The following is a 22953-nucleotide window of genomic DNA, read 5'->3' on the forward strand; positions in this document are numbered from 1 at the left end:
TCTGCGCTTCAGTATGTTTTGAAAGTCAATTATTTGCAACTACTACTGGCAGTTTTATTTCCTTTTCTTGTGTACAGAAAGCAGTTCAATCTTCTGAAAAGTAAGTTTTTAAATGCATGTTCCTAGTCCTCCAGAAAAAAGGAAAGGAATCATGTTACGTTGTGGGAATCCTCCTAGATCTATCTGTTATAGCAGCTGCAATTAGTCTACTGGGGATGAAAATTTGAAATCTTATAGATTATCTGCTTTGCTGCCTGCAAAAGTGAATAGGATAGTTTAGTATATTGTAAGATGAACCTGCCAATTTACTCAGATCTTCCAATTGATGAAGGATGGCTTGGAGAGGAGCCAGTTACAACATTTGTTCACAAAAAGCAGTTACTAAGCCCAGAAATGGTAATCTAGCTAAAGTGTTACGTCTGTCTTGCACAGATTAATTCAGCTGCTAATAACTGTAGTCAAGGTACCTTTTTCAGGCAGAGAAAATGCCATCCCATGCCACACAGCACATTTACCCTGTGTCAGGACCTGGGAAACAACTGTACATTTAATGCAAAATGATTACAAATGCACAGGTTCTCTTGCTTCCTCAGCACATTCATTCAATGTATATACTTTTGTATAATCATTTTCTTTCTGTTTCCTTTTATTCACTTTTTAAAATATTTTGAAACACGCTAGAGGTAGAGGTAGTTATAGAGATAGTCTATAATCATGAGTAACTATCATATTGCATATTGCAAACCCAATTCAGCATTTTCAATTGATTACAATTCAGTTAATTCTTTCCTATGTTTCTACTTTAGTGAAGAATAGGTCATTGGATATGTATTCTGGCTAAGTAGGTCCAGCATCCATAGATACAAAATAAAATGTATGGAAAAGTTTATTTCAGAGTGTCTTGCTACCTGCTAGCTAAATCAGTTTCCTAATTTTAAAATTAAGTGTAATTGAATTACATTTAAGATCTAAATTCAGGTTATTAAGGTCCCTTGGTTAACAAAATACATAACTGAATAATATAGAATTTGATGGAAACTATTTACAACTATTTAAACTTGTCACTTTTTTTTCCTTTTACACTATCAGGTGGAAGAATCCTTGAAACGACTGAGGAACCCCTTACAATTACAGCTTCCAGTGCAAGAAATTAATGACAAACATTAATTTTAAGTTTCAGCCTGTTGAGTCCCCCCCAAAAAACTCACAAACTGGACATTTTGAACCACTATATTAAAGCTGAATGTACAAAACTTTACAAATAAAACCCCAAATCATACTTTTTGTATATATCATTCCTCCACAATATTTGAGTTTAGAAAGAATAATCATCTTAATCTTGGATGGCCAATCCATTCTTAATAAAACAAGACAATGTTTTTAAAGGATGGTTTTATTCTGGGATTCCGATATTTGAATGTAATTTTCATAATGAGCTAAATAAAAACAGATAGTAGTTTTGGATGTCTTCTGGGTGTTCTGTTTATGATCTTAAGAAAACGTTCCTTTCACACTTGCACAAAATATCTCAATGCTGTAATAAGTTACATATGTAGCATACATAGCACCTGAATGATTTATGAAAACAGGTTTTTCACAGGCACAAATTAATGTAAATGTTTCGGTTAAGTTGCAGTAATCCACAAGTTAGCAGCAGCTTGTAAAACTGAAGAAATCACAATATCATATTGGTCGCATAATTCATTTTTCCAAAATATTAAAGTGGGTGGGGAACATTTACGCAGTACAAACAGATTAAGAAAATGATTCTCACAAGACAATTACTATCTATGTTGAAACAAAAGTATAAAAATTTAGCAATTAGTACAAAATATCCATTATAACATCCATTATGAAATGTAAAACCTAAAGGCAGATAAAGTTTGATTAACTCTTCCTTTATTATCCCAATGTCAAGTCTGAACCTATTTTTAAAATTCCCTGAGCATAGCAGAATAGCTAACTAGTTCAAAGACTGTATAAAAAGTATTTCTGACTGAGTTGTTACACTTCACAGTTGTTTTTTTCCATTTTTAATGCAGAATTTGTATTTCTGTTTGCCATTTCGAGTCCGCAATTGTTGTCTGTGGTTTTTATTGCATGGATCTGCTCATCTAATGATTTTAATTAACCATTTCCTGAAGATCTGAGTTTAAGTAATAGACTATATACTAACTAAACACACATTTTAAATTATCGGTACAATTCTATATGTCTATTCAGAATCAACTCTCATTGAGTTTAATGCAGCATATTTTAGATAAGTGGATATAAAATTGATCTATTTTAACAGTACGGTATTCTTTATGTTTTGATTCCTGCAAAGCACACCACTGCCACAACCTATGTAGCCAAAAATAATAATTACTCCATCATGCTGCTATGATTTGGGGTAAAAGTACAGTTTTTTAGTTAACATTGAAGCAAAGCAAGGGATCTGCTTTTTCCCTATAATAGCAATATTTCTGCTTTTATCTACCCTGCGATGTGATACCTTCCTGTTAACAAGCATCAGTAATTCTGTGAATTCCAGGGAAGTACCATGCTCTTGTATCATCTCACACAGATCTTGAATATACCAAGAACCATATAGAGTCTCCCGGTAGGAATAGAAACCTATTGGAAGAGGGAGGGGGGAGAAAGGATTACATTACTGAGTCAAGAAATTAGCTTTAGTTTTCAATCTGTATTTTACTAAGCAACCAAAAAAATGTTCAGGGGAAAAGTTTTCATTTTTTTAGCTTTTTTCAATGTGCCAATATTCTGACATTTTTGTTACATTTCTAGTATTTTTGCTCGGCAAAAAAAATTTGAGGATTTTTTTACCTGTCCCAAACATCTAACGTCCCCTTTATTAACTATGTTTATATAAGTAGTACTAGCTGATCCACTTCTGCTCTATTTTACTAATAAATACTGCATCTAGTGAAGTCCAATTGTTTTCATGGTGGCCTTTATCACACTGAATAGGGAAGCTGATAAACGGCATTAAGAGAAAGTGTTCCCAATGGCATTCTCTAAAGTGAAGTTAAAAAAGACTGGGAGTTGAAGAAACCTTACTATAGCTGGATTCATTTGGGCGGGCCAAACCACAAATTAATAACACCATTTTAGCCTATTTTGATGTGCGATCCTAGCTGGTATTCATGAATTTGTCATTTAAATATTATCATCTAAGTTGCATTCATAAAGAGAGTATGGGCCAAATAGTCATATTTCTACACTCATTGCAAGCACATGCAACAAGGAAGTATTAGGAAGCTGGCTCTTTACATTGCATGGAAACCTTACATTACAGCTATATTACATTATTTGGTTGTTTGCCCCCTAGAGTTTTGACTAGGTAAAACAGGCGGGCATATAAATTTAATAAAAATAAATCCCTAAAGATTTATTTCTTGTAGGTATTTAGTTTGCTATGTAGACAAGGATAGTTAATATTTGCTCTGCTGTGATGGAAATATGGAAAGCTGACACCACCCTGATGGGAAAGAAGTTCCAGTTGTGATTTACATAATGATAAATGCGCTACCACTTCTTGCAGATTCAATTTCTATCTGCCATTTTTTATTTACTGATTAGTTTTAGTGAGTTTTGTTTATATTACCTTTTTTTTAAAATACAAAAGGACTTGATTGTCAGTAGCTATTCAACGTATAGCATGAATAACCAATAAATAAAACATCAAAACAGCTTTTAAGGAACTATTACTTGACGACGAGGATAAAAAAAAAATTTCTTGTAGGACAGGGGTGTGAAACGCGTATCGTCATGTTATGTGATGACGTATCGCGACTTTTCCCTTTTACTAAAATGGGGTGGGTGTGGCCAGCACGTGACGCATCCGGTCCATGGGCCACTGAGTTTGACAGCCCTGTTCTAGGATAACATTTTTTTTACCTTCTGCCACAGAATAACACATGAGGAAATCAGCACCAGCAGGTAAAGAATAAACTGCAGCAGCGTCAACTTCGGTTTCATTGACAAGTGAGCGGTCTGTAACGCTACCAACCGGATCGTTAGGAAAGACCGGATCATCACTTTTTTCTCCTCTGCATGCCTAAAATTGGAGATAAAAAACTGCTAGAAATGAAATCCCACATCTGGAATCACTTCTGAAATATCAACCATCCATTGCAGATACAGAAAAGTCGAATATATAATGCCTTTATTTATGCCCTGCTATAGATCTAGTGGTGATCTAGATTTTCTTTTTTTAAGGTGAAGACTATTCTTATACAAGAAGTGCCAGAATCACCTTAAATTGTGTTTATGTCTTATGTAACATAAACACAATTTAAGGTGATTCTGGCACTTCTGCCACCCACCCATTTTCCCACTACAAATTGCCAGTCATAGACACAAATTTTTACACACATTGATGGTAAATCCTCAGGGAAGTTCCTTAAATTACATAGGTGTAAATATATGGAAGTATATCACATTTTGACTAAATGCACCAAATGTTACACTTTATGTTTGCATTTTTTTGCATTTTAAAGTGATGCTTTTAATATATGGCAGTCTTAATTTTTCTTTTTCAACATGATTGATTTTAATCCTATATTATAAACGCATCTCACCTGAATTATGAATATTTTTGGCTTTCCTATCAGACTAGGGCATTCATCACCTCTGAACATATCGGTCAGATCCTGTATCTTTATTTTACCATCATAAGCGTAAACTTTGTTATTTTTTCCATGGCTCAGGAAAACGCACATAAAGCAATCGGCATCGGCATGCTGCTCTTTGGACGCTACAAAAATAATGACACAATTTATCTCCACAGAGAAATTACTTCTATATTGGTGGCTATAAAACAGTGAGGTATAAACTTCCTTTAGCTTTCTTTCGACATAAATCAAATCAATCCAGTTCTCCCACATTCTAAACAAATAGTTACTTTTATTCCAAGCTGGATTTAGAAATTCAAAAATCAATCAACACTCCATTACTTACTGCATCATTAAAACCATCTCATCAGATGCCATGATTGCATACTTTTGAGACCTTACAGTCTCTGGTGGTTTTTCTGCTTCCTGTAGCAGATAACAGCAAAGACATTTTAAAGGCTTATTTTCCACCTTATTTTCTAAAAATTAGAAATGGGAAAATGGGAAATGAAAACCTTCAGAAAACAAATATGCTGAATTTCCTCCTAACCACCTTGTTCCGGGCCAGTTTCCCGAAGTAAATTCTCTGAACTGTTGGTGATCTAGAGTGATCCAGTCATGTCATTCCACGCGAAACAGGCTTATTCTCCTGTGTGCTGCTCGGGGAATCCAATCATGGGTTAACTTTGTCCATTAGCCTAGAGACTGAGTATGTAAATTTTGACCACGCCTCCTCTGACTGGACTGAGCCAGTTTTTTTACTCAGTCCAGCCTAACGAGACGTCTCCCAATTCTCTCTTGACTAATTGACAAATTTCTCATCGTTTTCATTGGATTCAGCGGTCACTCTCAACCTTCGATGGATTTTTAACTCTCGGAGGTGGAGGCGGCAGTTTATTGCCAGCCCAATTTCCTCATTGTTGGAGCCTTCCCTCCAATCGGGGATTGGGAGCTCTGCAGACTCATCGTGCCGGGTGATTAAGCCGGCAATTCCGAAAGCGACTTTGGAAGCCTTTGTTCCTCGATTGCTTGGGCGCGTTCTGGGCTGGTGCGCTGCCCTGCGCCGTTTCGCGCTGGGTAGAACTTGCCTATGTGGCGCGGTCAGTTCCCAGGCATGCTGCCTTGCCATGCGGCTCTTTCTTCCTCTGAGTGGAGCGGCAGCCGTGCGGGGCTGCGAACTTGCTGGCCGTTTGGTTCCCTCCTCGCCGTTAGCGGTTTAAATTTCGCGCTCTCAGTGCCGGTCGCCATTTTGAATAGGGACTTTGCGCACACGATGGAATTGGACGGAAGAGGCGTGGCAAGCTATTTCGTGCGCTGGAGTCTGCGCTGTTCCGGTAATCCTCCCTTTTCCCTCACTTGCGGTTGCTGACTCAGGGAAGAGGTTGCTTTCACCTTAGCCTCTGCTTTCACGTGGCGACTTGGCAGTGGTGCGCAATTCGTGACCCTCTTCATTGAGCGTGATTGAGCTTTTTCAAATACTTTACCCTACCATGGCAGACCAATCAGTAGCTAAAGGTACTGTAGAGCCCATCTGTGAACCCCGTTCCCCTGGCGAGGGGGGGCTAGCCCAAGGCCCGGTAAGGCCGCTACCAGGGCCTCCAGCAATAGGCCTCGGGCCTCATCCACCGCCCGGGACAAGGCTCACAAGCGCAAAGATAAGGCCAAGGTAACATCAAAGGCATCTGGGGCTCCCAGTTGCCCACCCCCGGCTCTGATTCCACAAAGTGTTTCACCGGTGCGCGTTAATGAGCAGGGTTGGTCTCCTGATATCCAGCTGCCCCGGGCACCACTCCCTGAGGAAGGGGTTTTTGGGCCTCAATCTCCCCCAATTATTTCAGAGGCTAGTGGGGCTTCAATTCGTTCGCCCTCACGTGCTGGGCCTTCTGCCACATTCACTCCTACAGCTGCAGGCCTCAGGCCTATGGAGGGCCAGGATTTAGGCCTTCCTTCTGATTTGTACCACATGATATTTGAGGCCATCTCTAGGGGAGTGGATGCAGAGTTCCTTCGCAGAGCCCAGGCTCCTAGGCCCATTGCGGCCTACTCTGGCCCAGTTTCCCAGGTAGTGCAAGGGGATTCTTCTCTATTCCAGACAGACCCTCCTTCGCCTCTGCCCTCAGTATTTAGTGACGAATCAGCCTTAGTGGAGGAAGGTGAAGTTATAGATAGGGAATTTTCCGATGATGAAGACCTGTCCCGGGACCAGCCTACTGCCCCTGGTCTGTTCCGGCATGCTCTTTTCAAGTCCTTACTGTATAAGGTTAAGACCACCACCCACATGGGGGAGGCAGCATCTAAGGAGAGCACAGCTGTAGGCTTAGATGCCACTGAACACCTCTTTGCAGGATATTATTCCCTCTCCCAAGCTTTTTCTTGATTTGATTCAAAAGCAGTGGGATCAACCGACTGCGGTTACCCTACCCGGCAATGGGGATAGGAAATTGTACACTTCTACTCCAGAATTGGAAGGTCTTCTCCAGTTCCCCACCGTAGATGCCCCTATTGCTGCCCTCGCCTCGCCAGTATTAATTCCATCAGAAATTTCGGAGGGCTTGAATGCAGAGGATCGTAAGGCCGAGACAGTCATTCGCAAGACCCATCAGGCTGCGGTCTGGGCTTTACGCTCGGCTACCGCGGCGTCCTTCTTCAGTAGGACTTCCTTGGTCTGGCTTAAGCAGTTACAGAGTAGGCTCGCCCCTGAGGAAATGCGCCTTCATCAAGATATCACCAAATTGATGGTGGCCTTGGAGTTTTCGGCGGATGCCACTCTTAGTGCAGCAAAATTTGCCTCTCGAGCTGTAGTCTCTAATGTTGCATCTCGGTGTTTGCTATGGCTCTGCCATTGACAAGCTGATGTCAAGTCCAAGTGGTGCCTTGCGTCCACGCCCTTCAAGGGCGGAGCCTTGTTTGGATCTGTTCTGGATCCCATCCTCATTGAAACCAGGGATAAACGTAAGGTTCTCCCTTCTACTAGTGGTTGCGCCAATAGGAGGCAACAGCCTTACAATAGGCAACAGCATTTTTGAGCTGGGGACTCGGGATTCGCCCCTGCTTCCTATGCTCCCAACTGCAACAGGGGTTTTTCTCAGTCCCAGGATCGCGGCCAGGACCCCGCGGGGGCCAGGGATAGGGGCCGCCAGCAGAACCAGGCGCAGTCTCAGGCTAGGAGGCCATTTCGTGGAGCAGGCAACCGGTCCTTTAGGAGGTACCGGTGACTTGCAGGGGGGAGAACCCATAGGAGGGCGTCTCCTGGCCTTTGCTCATCAGTGGGCGGAGATCACGTCCGACGCCTGGGCCCTTCAGGTCGTGACGCTGGGCCTCACTCTAGAATTTCTCTCCATCTCCCCGAGACAGTTCATCAAGTGCCCCGTACCCAGGTGCCTGACAAAACAGCACCTCATGGACGCCGAGATACACTACCTTCTCACCATCAGGGCCATAGAACAGGTACCAAGGGGACAGGAAGGGCTAGGGTTTTACTTCATCTTGTTCCTAGTACCCAAGAACTCCGGGGAATGGAGGGCCATCCTAGATTTGAAAAGGCTCAATCGGTACATCAAGTACCAAAAATTCAAAATGCAATCTCTCAAAAGCATATTGGCCTCCATCCGCCAAGGCGATATGATGACATCAGTCGACATCAAAGAGGCGTACCTCCATGTGCCCATCCATCCGGCACATCGGAGGTTTCTACATTTCCAGTTCAACGGCCGCCACTTTCAGTACCGGGCCTTGCCTTTTGGCCTGTCTTCGGCTCCACACATGTTCACCAAGCTTCTGGCAGTGGTGGTGGCTTCCCTTTGCTTGATCCCAATAAGTGTCAATTGTTATTTGGACGATATATTGGTTCTGTCCCCATCTCGAAACCAGGCCCTGCGGGATCTGCAAGTCACGATGGACTCACTGCGCAGTCATGGCTTCGTCCTAGACTCCTTTCAGTCTGGATTTAGGCCTGGATACAGCACAGAAACTGCTTTGGTCACACTGACTGATGATCTCTGGAGAGCCAGGGACGGGGGTCATGCCTCCGTCCTAGTGCTCCTTGACCTCTCAGCGGCCTTCGATACCATCGACCATGGTATCCTTCTGCGACAATTATGTGAGGTGGGGGTGGGAGGCACCGTCCTTCGGTGGTTCTCCTCTTACCTCTCGGATAGGTCGCAGTCGGTGTTAGTTGGAGGGCAGAGAGGCCCCTGAAGTATGGGGTGCCGCAGGGTTCGGTCCTGTCCCCCCTCCTGTTCAACATCTACATGAAGTCGCTGGGTGAGATCATTCGACGGCACGGGATGAAATACCACCAGTATGCAGACGATACACAGTTGTATATGTCCGCCCCGTGCTAACTCAATGAAGCGGTTGACATGTTTGTATTCCCCCCCCTTACTTTGGTTTGTGAGCCGCCCTGAGTCCCTCTGGGAATAGGGTGGCATAGAAATGCAATAAATCAAATCAAATCAAAGTCCTCAACCTTCCCAAGTCATTTGCGGCCAACCACGTCACTACTCCACCTGGGAACCATCATCAATTCAGTGACATGCGAAGTTTCCCTATCTCCGGAAAGGCGGCAGAGCATCCAACACCTGGCAAATTAGGTATTGTCTCAAAGGTTTTTGCCACTGGCAACGCTGTCCAAATTGCTGGGAAAGATGATCTCCTGTATCAACGTGGTTCCCTGGGCCAGGATCCATACGCGCCCACTCCAATGGTTCCTGCTTCCCTTCCAGAGGGCGCACACCAGTCACTCCCAGATCAAGGTTCGGCTTCCACACAAGCCTCTCAGATCCCTTCGATGGTGGATGTCCTCCAGGCTCCTCCAGGGGTGTCCCTTCAAGGAACCAGAATGCATCCAGGTCACAATGGATGCCAGCCTATTTGGATGGGGAGCCCCTGCCCTGAACTGAGTGGCTCAAGGGCGATGGTCGGGACAGGAACTATCGAACAGCATAAATTGGCTGGAGTTCCGCGCCATCTACCTAGCCCACCTGGAGTTCCGGGACATTGTGACACACAACCAGAACCAAAATCAATGTATTGATTTTGACCGACAACGTTGCCTCCAAGTCTCATGTCAACCACCAAGGGGGCACCCACTCCAGGGCCCTGATGCAGGAGGCGGAGAGGTTACACCACTGGGCGGAGGCCAGGCTCTTGTCGATTCGGGCGGAGCACATCTCGGGTGTGGCCAACATGCAGGCGGATTGGCTGAGCAGAGCCACCGTGGATCAAGGGGAGTGGCAGCTCCACCCCATTCTCTTCCAGGAACTCTCGCCGATTCGGCCGTCCCGAAGTAGACCTGTTTGTGCAACCACACAACACACAACTACTGCGATTTTACACCAGGTACCAGACTCCTGGAGCGGAGAGGGTGGATGCTCTATGCAGTCCATGGCTGGCCGGTCTCCTCTATGCTTTCCCTCCTCTCCCGATCCTCCCATCAGTCATCCAGAAGATCTTGACGGAACAGGCGGAGGTGCTGCTAGACGCTCCGATGTAATCCAGATGGCCCTGGTACGCAGACCTCGTCCACCTGTCGGTTTCACATCCGTGGAGGATTCCGGACGATCAGATCCAGCTCAACCAGGGGGCTCTCATCCACCCGAACCCCCAGCTCCTGCAGTTAGCCATGCGGCACGTGAGTGGGCTATTCTAACCGCACTTCACTATTCAAGAGAAGTTATTGACACTATACAAGCGGCTCGACGTCCATCCACTACTCTATATACGAGGCCACATGGCAGGCATTCTGTAGGTGGTGTCCGCCGCTCCGGGGCCGACCCCATCAAGGCTTCGGTGCCTCAGGTCTTAGACTTTTTGCAATCCGGTCTCAATAAAGGTCTGGCACCCAACACACTTCGTCGACAGGTCACCGCCTTATCCACGGTGATTTGAGGCGGTCAGGGCCGTTCCTTGTCCCAACACTCATGGGTCAAGACCTTTCTGAAAGGCACCTCTAACTTGCGACTGCCGACGGTGCATCGTTATCCCACCTGGGACTTGACCTTGGTCCTCAGAGCTCTCATATCTGCTCCCTTTGAGCCCATTCATTCCATCAGCCTTTGGTTACTGTCGCTCAAGACTGTGTTCCTGGTGGCCATTACATCGGCCAGGAGGGTGTCGGAGTTGGCTGCGCTTTCTGTTCGGGCGGATCTTTGCATTTTCCATCCAAACAGAGTGGTGCTTCGTTTGGACCCGACTTTCCTCCCTAAGATCAACACGTTGTTTCACAGGGCTCAGGAGCTCGTCCTCCCGGACTTTTGTCCGCATCCTTCACATCCTCAGGAGCACCAGTGGCACCATTTGTATGTTCATAGGATCTTCTGGCATTATGTGAAGCGCATGGCATCGTTCAGGAGGTCGGAGGCGCTGTTCGTTTCATTCCAGCCGTCGTCCATTGGACAGAAGGTGTCTTCCCACACCATCGATGGTTGAAGGCGTGTATTGCATTGGCGTACGACAGTCACTCCCGGCTGGTTCCCAGGCGTATTACTCCTCACTCTACCAGGAGTGCGGCCACCACAGCGGCCTGGGCTACGCAAGCCTCAGTGGAAGAGATTTGCAGGGTGGCCACCTGGGCGTCACCTTTGCCATTTATTCGACACTACAAGATTGACGTGGAGGCCTCGGCTGAGGCCTCCTTTGGGCGGAGAGTGTTGCAAAGGGTCCTTTCTTCTGCGGAGGAGCCTGACCAGCCTAGCTCCTGCCCTGGGAATTAATTGCTTTGGCATGTCCCATGATTGGATTCCCCGAGCAGCACACAGGAGAATGACCGTTGACTTACCCGAACGGTCCTTCTATGGGTGCTGCGAGGAGAATCAAAACCCGCCCACGGCTTCGGCTGATCAGGGCTCCACCTTGACTTTGACTCTATGACTAACCTTTCCTTTTTTCCCCCTGAATGGACTTTCTGGACGTGACCTTAGTACCTGTGTTGCCTATGGCATGAGTGACATTGACATACATCTTTTATCAGCTGACTTCGTGCAAAACTGACTCGGTCCAGTCAGAGGAGGCGTGGTCAAAATTTACATACTCAGTCTCTAGGCTAATGGACAAAGTTAACCCATGATTGGATTCTCCTCGCAGCACCCATAGAAGGACCGTTCAGGTAAGTCAACAGTCATTTTGATTATAATGTGACCAAAACAGTTCAAATTATTTCCAGTTTAACATAATTTACTTCCATAAACCACTGAATTATTGGAATAGCATAATCTGGAGAAGATTCAAGGTGATTTGGAAGACGAACAGAATGCTCTCGAATTTTCCAGAACATTCTGTTTCTCAACTGGTGAATTTTGTATATCTACCCCTAAACTAAATTAGCTATAAAATTGTTAAGTTTTAAGTTTTTAAAATGAAAAAATCACAATCTAAAAACAACATTTTTTTATAAAAACTTAAAATGTCAACCCTGCCTTATCAACATAAACATATACCATATTTTTTGGAGTATAAGATATACCCGATAGACGCACCAAGATTTTGAAGAGGCAAATTTTTTTAAAAGAGATTTTGCACACTGCAAACCTCCCGAAAATGGGCCCTTTTTTCAAAAAGGGCCTGCATAGCCTTCAGGAGGCTTATAGAGTGCTCCTGGTGGCCAGAGGGGGGGAGGGGAACAAGCAAAAAATTGCAGTTTTTCACTATTTTTGCTCTCCCCAGCCCGCAGGAGCACTCTGGAAGCCTAAAGGCTATGCATGGCCGTTTTTGCAAAGGGGGTTTCGGAAGCCAAAAATGCTGCATTCTGTGTATAAGACGCACCCAGATTTTCACACTCTTTTGAAGGAAAAAGATGGATCTTATTCACTGAAAAATACGGTAATTCAATAGTTAATAACAAACATGATTGAAGGAATGTGAATAGTTTTAACAGACCAGACCTGGGAGGGGAAAAAAAAAACATAGCAAGTAAGCAGATCTTTCTCTCTGGATGGCTCTCCCACAGTTCAATAAATTAAATCTTAACCAGGATTATTTTCTTCACTAGGAACATTAATATTAAATTTTTTAACAATAAAATATAACTGCTAGCCAAGCATCTACAGCAAATAAACTTACTTTACCTACCATTAGAAATTTTTTCCTTTATTTCTTTTTTCCTAAGGTCATCAAAACATCTCACTTCAAATCCAAGTTCAGTCAACCTATTTTAAACAGAACAATATTTCACTCTAGGATCATGTCCATATATTATTAATAACCACATATTAATATTTAGATCTCTGGGAGGATGCAACATTATCTAACCAGTCAGCTTTAGAAATTTACCGAAACATCACTTTCCACATTCTTATGCTAGGAGTAGTCTAGAAAAAAGAGGAATCTACCTTTTCAGTCCACAGAATCAGATTGGGTTTTAAATTAAAACATAAATGCAACTAAAACACACTTAACTATATTAAGAAGATACAATACTTAATATCAGTAATATTCTCTCTGTAACCTTTAAAAAAAAACCCAACTTTTAAAATCTGTACTTCTTGACATTTAGGATTAGAATAATATTTTGTGAAAAGAATTCTACAAGTTGGGTCTTTCATTGCCTTATTCACCCGCCTAATATCTCAGCATGCGAGCTTCTGAAACATTGACCAGGAATAAAGACGTGATATTTCACACAACTTGTGCTCATGTCCTGATTTATAAGTTTTACAACCAATAATGAAATTGCACAACTATTCACACTGTTCTAATAAAATAAATAGCATTCATATAGATATTTAGCATCAGCCTATAATACTGTAAATCAGAGGTATGTTTGAGATTGCTTCAATGTTTTCTAGTAATCCTCCATTGCAAAAGCCATTCTTTATCATAAAGACATACTGTTTCTGCTTCATTTCTCCTCCATTGCTCGATTATCCTTAGAATGTGAAGTCACAGAAAGAGAAGTTGGGTGTGTTCCATAGGCCATTTTTAATCTATTTAATACACGCTGATAACCCGGCATTGTCCGGGTACTTATTTATAGGGGGAAAATGTGCAGACCAAATGTAATTTCTAATGTTGGATTTTCCTCCTTACCAGAGGGAGCCCCCTTGTGGAGTACTGTGAAGTCGTTACTATGTCAATTCCACTGCACTGTACAGTAGAAGCCAGTACGACACAACAGTCTGTATCTTAACAGAGCACAAATCCTGAGGGGTGTTAGGGCTGTCTAGGCCCCAGTGTTTTTCTCCAGAGGGTAAGTCATCTGTGTACCAATTTTGGTTGAAATTGCTTGAGGCATTCCAGAGTTACGCTGGAACAAACACACACACAACTGTTTTCATATATTGCCATAAGCAATAGAGTCCAAGTTAAAAAAAAAAACCACAGCTGGGTTCTGTCAGACATGTGAACATAGGGTTGATTCTGCAGATGAAAACTCTGAAACAAACTCTAACCATCTTTTTTCAGTGCTGTTGCAACTTCAAATGGTCACTAAATGAATGGTTGTAAGTCAAGGACTATCTGTACAGATGAGGCTTTTCTGTCTGATCTTGCTTTGTGGTGGAAAATGTCAACTTCAGTTTAGGATTGCCATTTATTTCGGTAAGTATATTAATTGAAGTTATTTTGCTGGTAATTAAAGGGATGGGACTTAATTTATTGAATAACTGAGAATCAGAAATCTGTTGCAAATCAGCCAAAGAACAACTATCTTGATTGATGCCAAAGCCATTCCTGTTATAAAACTTGCAAAATTCTTTACCTATATCCTAAAAATCTGAAAGTCTGCATTACCTCAGCATACATGGAATACTTTCTCCCTCACACACAATTTCTTAAAAAATGGAAGTAGTTTTTGAAAAGTCATTGGATTTGTCTTCTTCAGTGTAAAAGAAAATATGTCGAACAACAATGATTTCTTTACCTGCGGTTCAGATTATCTTGGTCAACATGAGTACCACGTCTTTCTGGTAACTCCAAGCACTTGCAAAACCTCTCATGATTGAAGATCAAAGCAAGTCCTCTTCTCTTGTGTTTCATTTTGTATTCCACAGATGGATCAAATAGGCTGGTCCTGCAAAAAAAAAAAAAGGTAGCCCAGTTTTATAAACGTAGGTCTTTCTCGTTCATATAAACACAACTGTATGTTGAAGCATGTCAGTGGTTAGGAGTCAAAGAACTGTACAATTAGTGCAAATCTTATATAATTTAATTTGATTATAAGAAGGATATCCTTCATCGGTATAGGTACATTTTTGGTACCTATCTATCTACCCACCTACCTACCAATCATACTATTCCCATTTATGATAAGCAGCATTATACAGAGTACAAAAAGGCAAAAGGAATATTAAGCCAAAGAAATTAAAGAAAACAAAAAGTACTACAGTTAAAACTACATCATATCCACACAATTCATTATAACTTTTCATACCTTTCTGTCCTTGGAAACTATGCTTCTTTCTACCATGTTCTTATTTTGTTTCACATGTAGTCTTTTACTCTTTAACTTTGCCAATTGCCTCTTTTTAGGATCGTAACTCCATGCAACCATGGTTTTCTTAGTCTTTTTATGATTTCCTTCCTGTATTTGTTTAGTGATTTGATTTAAGGTGGTTAAAGATGGATTTAAATATTAGTCTCTATGATCTTGGTCCAATACCTTAACCAGTACCTCATATTGACTCTTTCTCTGTCCTTATTTAGCAATGAATTACAGACAGTTTCCTTACTCGGAAGATTTACATGGTTTTTTATTATTATCTTTATTAATGTACAAATTCTATTTTCTCTGACTTGTTTATTGCTCACTGGTATTTATCACTATTCTTCTTCCATTGTATTTAATGTGTAAATAACACTGCAAGAACCATAGCCTTAAGGTGACACAATTTTTTTCAATCAACAGCTAGTGCCAAGTGTACAATTTAACTCGGAAATTTCTGGCTATGATGATTTTCCCCCCCAATAAATTTAGGAATAATTCAAGAACAAAACATATGTGAAGGAAATGGAAAAGAAATTAAGAATACAGGTAAAACACCTTTTCTGTTTGGCTTCAGACATCTGATTTGAAGCAAGATTTGATTTCAAAGTTTTTATAAAGTCTCACTTTGGGGGTTGCATTTTAAAAAGAAGGTCATGCATTAGCAAATCAATTTCAAGTACTCAAAAATCAAAATACTTGTATCCAATGGGGGAAAAAGTGAAAAAAGTGAAACTCCGATGGATAGCTGTAATTTTAAAAGGAATCTGATTTGATCACAAAATCAATTATCTAGCTAGATTAGCTAAAATGGTTATTTTCATTGTAAGCTTCTTGGAATAGAGCCATACAAATAACTGATGTTGTAAGACAAAAAACACTGCAAAATCTGACTCAGAAAAGATTACCTTTCACCAAGGGCGTCTTTTTCAGTGATGTTCTGCTGTTCATCTGTAAATAGAAAACAATTCAAACATAAATAAATCAAAATAATGTAACTTCCACATGATAAAAAATGTGCAAGTGTAGGTAATACATTTACTTGCTAAACATATTTTTAAAATATACTTTAAGTGCCCATGTTTCTCCAAAAATAAGATTGGGTCTTATTTTCTTTTGACCCCCGAAATAAGCACTTGGCCTTATTTTCAGGGAGGTCTTATTATTTTTGAGGTGCGGGAGGCAGTGACTGTGGTCACCTCATGGCTGCTGGTGTGTTGCAATATTTTCAGTAAGGGCTTATTTTGGGAAGAGGGCTTATTTTAGCACATGCACTCAAAAGCCCGATTGGGCTTATTATCCAGGGAGGTCTTCCATTATTTTCAGGGAAACTGTATGTTTTCATTGAAAATGCATATTTTCTTAGGGAAACTTATTTTAGAAAATCCATAAAATAAAAAATGTAAATTATCAAAAAAATAAGGACACAAATTTAGATTTGGCCCGTGGGGCCACCCTGGAAACAGTGAAGGACCGGCCCGCTGTACCTCTGCCAGCAAAAATGCCAGCTGGCAGAGGGTTGCAGGAGGCCATCGCAGCCGAAAACGGAGATTGGGAGACCGTTTTCACTGGCAGAGCACTCGGGCTACCACAGGAGCCCAGCACAAGTGATGTTGAGCTGGCCATGCCTCCCCTAGATACCCCTCCAGGTCAAACACAACCCTGATGCAGCCCTCAATGAAATCGAGTTTAACACCCCTGCTCTAAGGAGAAAATAAATTAACAGCAGAAAATTCAGAGAGAAATTTCAGCCTAGTAAGCCCATTTGTGAGTATCTGTGACATCCAAAACATCAGTGGTTAACGAATCTTTCCAGATGCTAATTTTTGTGTGCAGTTGGACTGCAACAGTTACTGAATTCAGAGGATGACCATGACCGTGACATGTAAACATAAACATTCATCATAATTTAGGGGTGGTTTCAATCTTTTGCTTTTTTTCCTATTACTTTGCAATTTAGAAAGTTTTAATTGTCAATTAGATTTTTTTAAAAAAAAAAATGCTGGGTACCTTACCTTTGCTTTGTAGTATATTCTTGCTGTCCACATGGATTTCTATAGTAAAAAACAATACAACGAGCATCTCTCTTATAAACCATGTTCAAACTCAATTGCAAAGAAAAAAAGACAGACTCAATATTTACAGTAATATACCAAATGTATTTCATAACTGAGGCATATTGCAATATATCATCACAATATAATCAGCAAATGAGTTTTTAAACACAAGTTAATCACTTAAAAATTTTAAACCAAAGGTTTTTCAGTCTTCTTCTTAATGGTCTTATGAAGATTGACAAGCAAAAAAGAAAAGCATTGCTGCTTTTGTACATTCTTACACATGGATTTAATATTGTATTCTTAATTATGAACCTGAATCATGGTATTTCAAATCAGAACTAGAAACATAATAAATCTATACTGACTGGTCATAAAGCCAAGGGCTAAGTGTATGATTGTAATATAAATTGTACATTTATTCTAAATATTATATAGTTATAAATCTGTATTATTACAAATCTTGAAACATTACTGTAGATTGTTCAGATATAATGATATTTATGCAATATTATGTAACTATTGATCTATTATTTGTGTAACTTAATGCATTGGTAATAAGGAGAAATAAATATTCTGTCAATATTAATTATAATTTAAGATGTTATTACAAGCATAAGGTACAGGTAGCCCTCGACTTACTACAGTTCATTTAGTGACAGTTCAAAGTTATAATAGCACTAAAAAGTGATTTAAGACTGCTTTTCTCACACTTAAAGTTTACAGGGAAAAGTCTACAGGAGGCGCTTTGAAACTAAGGCTCCCTTCATCTCGATCTCTCCTAAAGTACTTACTCCGTGGCTGTCTGTGTCTTCGTACAACTCTTTCCACCAAGTTGGAGTAAAGACCTAGCAGCTGCCCTTGCCCGACCTGCACTTCATTCCTTTCAATTTCGGTTCGGGGGTTGCGTGGCACCCTGAGCAAACCCAGCTCAGACCACGAAGGGTTCAAGGACTTGTGCCACGGAGTGGCTCAGTCGCCAGGTTAAGCGTGCCGTGTGAATACAAACCTTGCGTGCCCTTATTGCTTCCCTGAAAGGAAAGCCACGTGTTGAGATGCCTTGGGACGCGCCACGTCTCCCCAAGCTTGTAGCCCGGGGTGCCGTTTCAACCGAAGGCATCCACCCACGCGTGGCTGGGAGAACCTGTCTGTCGCCGTCGGCCAGCCGTTTTAGGGTGCCCAGCCGGAGCGAGAGTGGCCCCTGAGCTCTACCAAGCCGCAGATGAGCCTTCCTGCCGCCGAAGCCTCCAGCCCCTTGGGTTCAAAATTCTTTTCGCCCGGAGCGGCTGCTGCAGCCCTTTTCTGCGCCTACCTGAGGACTTGGTGCCACGCTTCTTGGCGCCACGCTTCTTGGCGCTTGCCATGGCTGCGCTTCGGCTCCCTCACTGCCTTCAGACAGTCTCCCTCGCCCTCCCGGCGGTGTTATTACCCCCAGTCCTCCCCTGCCTGCCCTCTTCTCCTCCCCTGCGAAAGGGGCGCCTCCTTCTCCTCAAGTCTCCCTGCTTGCTCTTATCACGGCTGGGCGGGCTGAGCGCTGGTCTCAGTCCTCCAAGGACAGGCTCGGCCCTCTGCTTTGGCCTGGGAGGCGTGGGAGAAACTCACCGAGGCCGGAGGTTTGCGGAGAGTAACAAACACGCCTTGCCGCTTCCTATAATAAAGGAGCAAAGGAGGCTGGGATAGCCTGAAGGGAGAAAGTATCTGTCTGAGGACACCGACTCAAGGTCCCCAAAGAGCTAACAGGTTTTCCATAAGTACCTCTTTGTGGTTTTAAAGCTGGCAAAGTGAAGGATTTATCCACAAATCCATTCAGGATTTGCGTGGGACTGATTGGGGTAGATTGCAGGGGTGACACCGAAATATAATTTTATCATATTTTATCTGTATCTTAAATTATTGTATTCTATTCTATTCCAATTCCATTTTAGATAGTTTTTTATTCCAATTTTATTTTAAATTGTATTTCTAGGAAGTTATCACCCAGCCGTCTCCCAGAAAAGTGAAATATCCTAGGAAATATTGAAAAGGCAGAACATTTCTCTGGATGTGAAAAGGGAGAAACTTTGTATAATAAAGAGTTCTCCCCTTCAGCTCCAGGGGATAAGGTAACATGACCAGATTTTAACATTGGTAAAGTGGGGACACCACTGACTGGGGTGTGTGGTCTTGATTAAAAAATTATATCTATATCTAGTCTATATGGTCCATGGATCCCTTCAAAGGGAGGGTTTCCAGCCCCTTTCACAAAGGGGAGCCAGTTCCGGAGAAGAAACTCAGAGCCCCCAATATCCTCCCTCAGTTCCCCTCCCCCTCCAGGCCCCGATTGAGCAATGGGGGGTGGGGGTCTCCCCCAAATTCAGGGGCTCCCCCCAGAAGGAACAGAAGCTCCCCTCTTGCCTGATCTTCAAAGCCTCAAATTTGAGATTCAGAAGAAAAAGTGAAGTTTCTGAAGAAGCAAAAATCCTTTTGCTCAAATGCCTCTTTTTCCTTCTGGGGATTCAGGGCTGAAAATACCCCACTTTCCCTTTTTCGCTTTCGCTTTTCCTTCCCTTCCTCTTTCCAGGCAGCTCACCCCCACCCAGACAGTGGGGACAGGGGGAAGGCGAGAGAGAGGGGGGGTGTCTGTCTGCAGCTCCCCACCTCGGCTACCATCGGGGAAAGGGGTGGGGTCCCTCTCTGTCCTCCTGTAAGGGGGGGGTTTGTAGGAGTTGCAGATTACAGGACAATTTTTTCCTGAATCCAAACTGCTTGCTAGAAAGCAGGTTGTTTGTTTCTAAGTGGAGGGTGAAGGGCTGGTTTATAATTGATTCCGTGACTTTAGAGGTGAGGCAACACAGCGAGATTGGTCTGTAGTTTCCAGGGTCTTTTTCTTTCCTCCCCGCATGAAAGAGGAAAAAAGGATGATAATAATCTGTGGGCTTGGTTATTTCTTTAAGCCCCTCAGTCATGTCTTTGATACATTCCCCACACCTGGGAAACAGCTAAGCCCCCTGGTTTGATTGTCTACGAATTGCTGGTTCAGTTCCCTGAGATTTCATGGCTCAGTGTTTTCTGTGGGAATAGGGTCTCTCTCTCTTCTCTCCCCCTCTCTCTCATTTCTGTTTTTCTCTATTTCCCTTTCTCTTCTTCCTTTCTATCTTTCTTTCCTTCCCTTTCCCTCTTTCTTTTTCTTTCTTTCTCATGGAATATGATAGCAACCAAAATAAAGTTATTAATTGTAGGAAATTGCTTCTCTGTAATCTTTTCATAGTGAACTCTAAGTTGCTAGAAGCTGGCAAGATTGTACTAACAGCAATAGGATATATATTTTGATTTCTTTTGAGTTTGACAATATAATACATTATCCAAAATTATAAATAATCTTATTTTCAGATGCATTTTTTGGCCATCTGTTATTTTCTTTAAAAAAAATCAGACTTGCTTCCAATTTGTGCCTTCTGGCAAACTGCAGTTTTCTTGGCAAGAGACCTAGCTTGCCATTGCTTTCATCATAGGTCTGAGAAAGTTTCTTTTTTCTTTCTTTCTCTTTCTTTCTTTCCTTCCTTCTTTCTTTCTTTCTTTCTTTCCTCTTCCTTTCTTTCCCCCTGATTTGTTTCCCTCTCTTTTCCCTCTCTCTCATTCTCTCCCTTCAGCTCTCTTTCATTTCTTTCTCCCTCTAATTTGTTTCCCTCTATTTTCCCTCTCCCGTTCTCTCTTCCAGCTCTCTTTCATTTCTCTCTCTATCTCTCCCTCATTCTCCCCTTTTCTCTTTCATCTCTTTCTTGCGCCTGCAAGCAAAATATCCTCCTAGGCCGGGATCACGGCGGAGGGGACAGCGACTCCTTCCGCTGCCGACGCTGAGAAGTGAGTAGCTGGCTGCGTTGCACAGGACACTCTTGAGCACCAGACTCCGGTCGGTCCCCTTCGTGTTGGCTCAGGAAAGAGCCGGAGCTGCCGTCTCTGGATGCAGAGTGGGAAGAGCTCCAGAGCCCTGCTCAAGGAGCGCCCTTCTGGGGAGCTCTTCCCTCCCTGCACCCAACCAGCTGCTGCTGCTGCTGCTCCCCGTTCCCCTCCTTCCTGAGCCAACCCGAAGGGGACCGCAGCTCGTGCTGACTTGAATCTGGCGCTGAGGAGTCTCCTGCGCAGCGTGGCTCCCCTGTGCTGCGTCCCCAGTTACTCCCCTTATTGCGCAGTGGCGACAGCAGGAGGAGAGTCGTTGCCTCCTCCGCCTTGATCCTGGCCCAGGAGGGTATTTCACTTGCACGTGCACAAGAGATGAGCGTGAGAAAAGGGTTGGAACTCTTCCCGACATTGGTACCTACCTACCAATCATACTATTCCCATTTAGGATAAGCAGCGTTATACAGAGTACAAAAAGGCAAATGGAATATTAACCAAAGAAATTAAAGAAAACAAAAAATACTAGTGTTAAAACTACATCATATCCACACAATTCATTATAACTTTTCATGCCTTTCTGTCCTTGGAAACTATGCTTCTTTCTACCATGTTCTTACTTTGTTTCACATGTAGCCTTTTGCTCTTTAACTTTGCCAATCGCTTCTTTTTAGGATCGTATCTCCATGCAACCATGGTTTTCTTAGTCTTTTTATGATTTCCTTTTTGTATTTGTTTAGTGATTTGATTTTGGTTCTTTCTGTTTATGTGTTCAAATAATTTAAATCCACTTTCATAAGGGCATTCAGTTTTGTATTCTATCCACATTCATTCATTGAGTCTGTGGCCCAAAGGTATCCATCAAATTTAAGGTGGTTAAGGATAGATTTGAATATTAGTCTCTATGATCTTGGTCCAATACCTTAACCAGTACCTCATATTGACTCTTTCCCTGTCCTTATTTGGCCATGAATTACAGACAGTTTCCTTACTCTGAAGATTTACATGGCTTTTTATTATTATCTTTATTGAATAATGTACAAATTCTATTTTCTCTGACTTGTTTATTGCTCACTGGTATTTATCACTATTCTTCCTCCATTGTATTTAATATGTAAATAACACTGCAAGAACCATAGCCTTAAGGTGACACATTTTTTTTCAATCAACAGCTAGTGCCAAATGTACAATTTAATTCGGAAGTTTCTGGTTATGATGATTTTTTTTCAATAAATTTAGGAATAATTCAAGAACAAAGCATATGTGAAGGAAATGAAAAAGAAATTAAGAATACAGGTAAAACACCTTTTCTGTTTGGCTTCAGACATCTGATTTGAAGCAAGATTTGATTTCAAAGTTTTTATAAAGTCTCACTTCGGAAGTTGCAGTTGAAAAAGAAGGTCATGCATTAGCAAATCAATTTCAAGCACTCAAAAATCAAAATACTTGTATCCAATGGAAGAAAAGGGAAACTCCGATGGATACTTGTATCTGATTTGGTTACAAAATCAATTATGTAGCTAGATTAGCGAAAATGGTTATTTTCATTGTAAGCTTCTTTTTTTTTTTTTTTACATCTGTAGAAAATGTATCAATCGATTAGAGATCCTCCACGGTCAACAAACATAACTCATATTAACTTTAGCATTATTATATATCCATTTTCATTTGACTGTAATTATTATTTAAAAGTATTAATACAAGTAATAATCTTGAACAATACCTGCCCACACCAGTGGGAAAAGAAAAAATCAAAAAGAAAAGGCAAAAAAAAAATAGAACAAAAAAAAAGAAGACAAAAACGACAAAGGACAAGGCAGGAAAAAAGAACAGGTATCTATTATAAAAAAGAAGAAGTATATCAACTGGTTACAACATGCTTTGGTGCTTCTCTTCCATTAACTCATATTAATTCAAATATCTTAACTCAAATGTTTACCATATTAGCATCATTATACCTCCAGTTTTAATTACCTATAGTTATTTAAAC

At 42.0% G+C, this 22953-nt stretch overlaps 3 protein-coding genes across 5 annotated transcripts in view; 1 reads left to right on the forward strand and 2 right to left on the reverse strand.

Annotated features, from left to right (window-relative positions):
- The window catches only part of MCUB (mitochondrial calcium uniporter dominant negative subunit beta), a 52303-nt gene extending 50841 nt beyond the window's left edge, over positions 1-1462 (forward strand). Inside the window, exon 8 of the mRNA XM_014051715.2 lies at positions 1090-1462. Within this exon, the coding sequence (XP_013907190.1) occupies positions 1090-1167 (78 nt within the window). The 3' untranslated portion in view covers positions 1168-1462. The remainder of the gene's footprint in view (positions 1-1089) is intronic.
- Positions 1378-18744, reverse strand: LOC106537547 (caspase-6). Of its 3 annotated transcripts, none has more exons than XM_087724206.1 (8): positions 18693-18744; positions 17049-17087; positions 15942-15984; positions 14473-14622; positions 12684-12760; positions 4584-4759; positions 3901-4060; positions 1378-2616 (listed from the first exon to the last, which is right to left on the reverse strand). In XM_087724206.1, exons 4-8 carry the CDS (start codon positions 14586-14588, stop codon positions 2381-2383), a joined length of 765 nt encoding a protein of 254 aa, XP_087580332.1. In that variant the 5' UTR covers positions 14589-14622; positions 15942-15984; positions 17049-17087; positions 18693-18744; the 3' UTR covers positions 1378-2380. The 3 variants fall into 3 exon arrangements, with proteins under 3 accessions (XP_087580332.1, XP_087580330.1, XP_087580331.1); XM_087724204.1 differs by lacking the exon at positions 18693-18744 and adding an exon at positions 18403-18642; XM_087724205.1 differs by lacking the exon at positions 18693-18744 and adding an exon at positions 18403-18654 and having other exon boundaries at positions 2422-2616; positions 3901-4080.
- Positions 1378-22953, reverse strand: part of LOC148043805 (caspase-6-like) — a 37653-nt gene continuing 16077 nt past the window's right edge. Inside the window, exon 6 of the mRNA XM_087724207.1 lies at positions 1378-1568. The gene's annotated coding sequence lies outside the window, so the exon portion shown is untranslated. The remainder of the gene's footprint in view (positions 1569-22953) is intronic.

The sequence above is a fragment of the Thamnophis sirtalis genome, unplaced genomic scaffold (genome assembly GCF_051295495.1).
Source record: "Thamnophis sirtalis isolate CommonGarterSnake01/CBP01778 unplaced genomic scaffold, rThaSir2_p1.2 scaffold_10, whole genome shotgun sequence".
Taxonomy (NCBI): domain Eukaryota; kingdom Metazoa; phylum Chordata; class Lepidosauria; order Squamata; family Natricidae; genus Thamnophis; species Thamnophis sirtalis.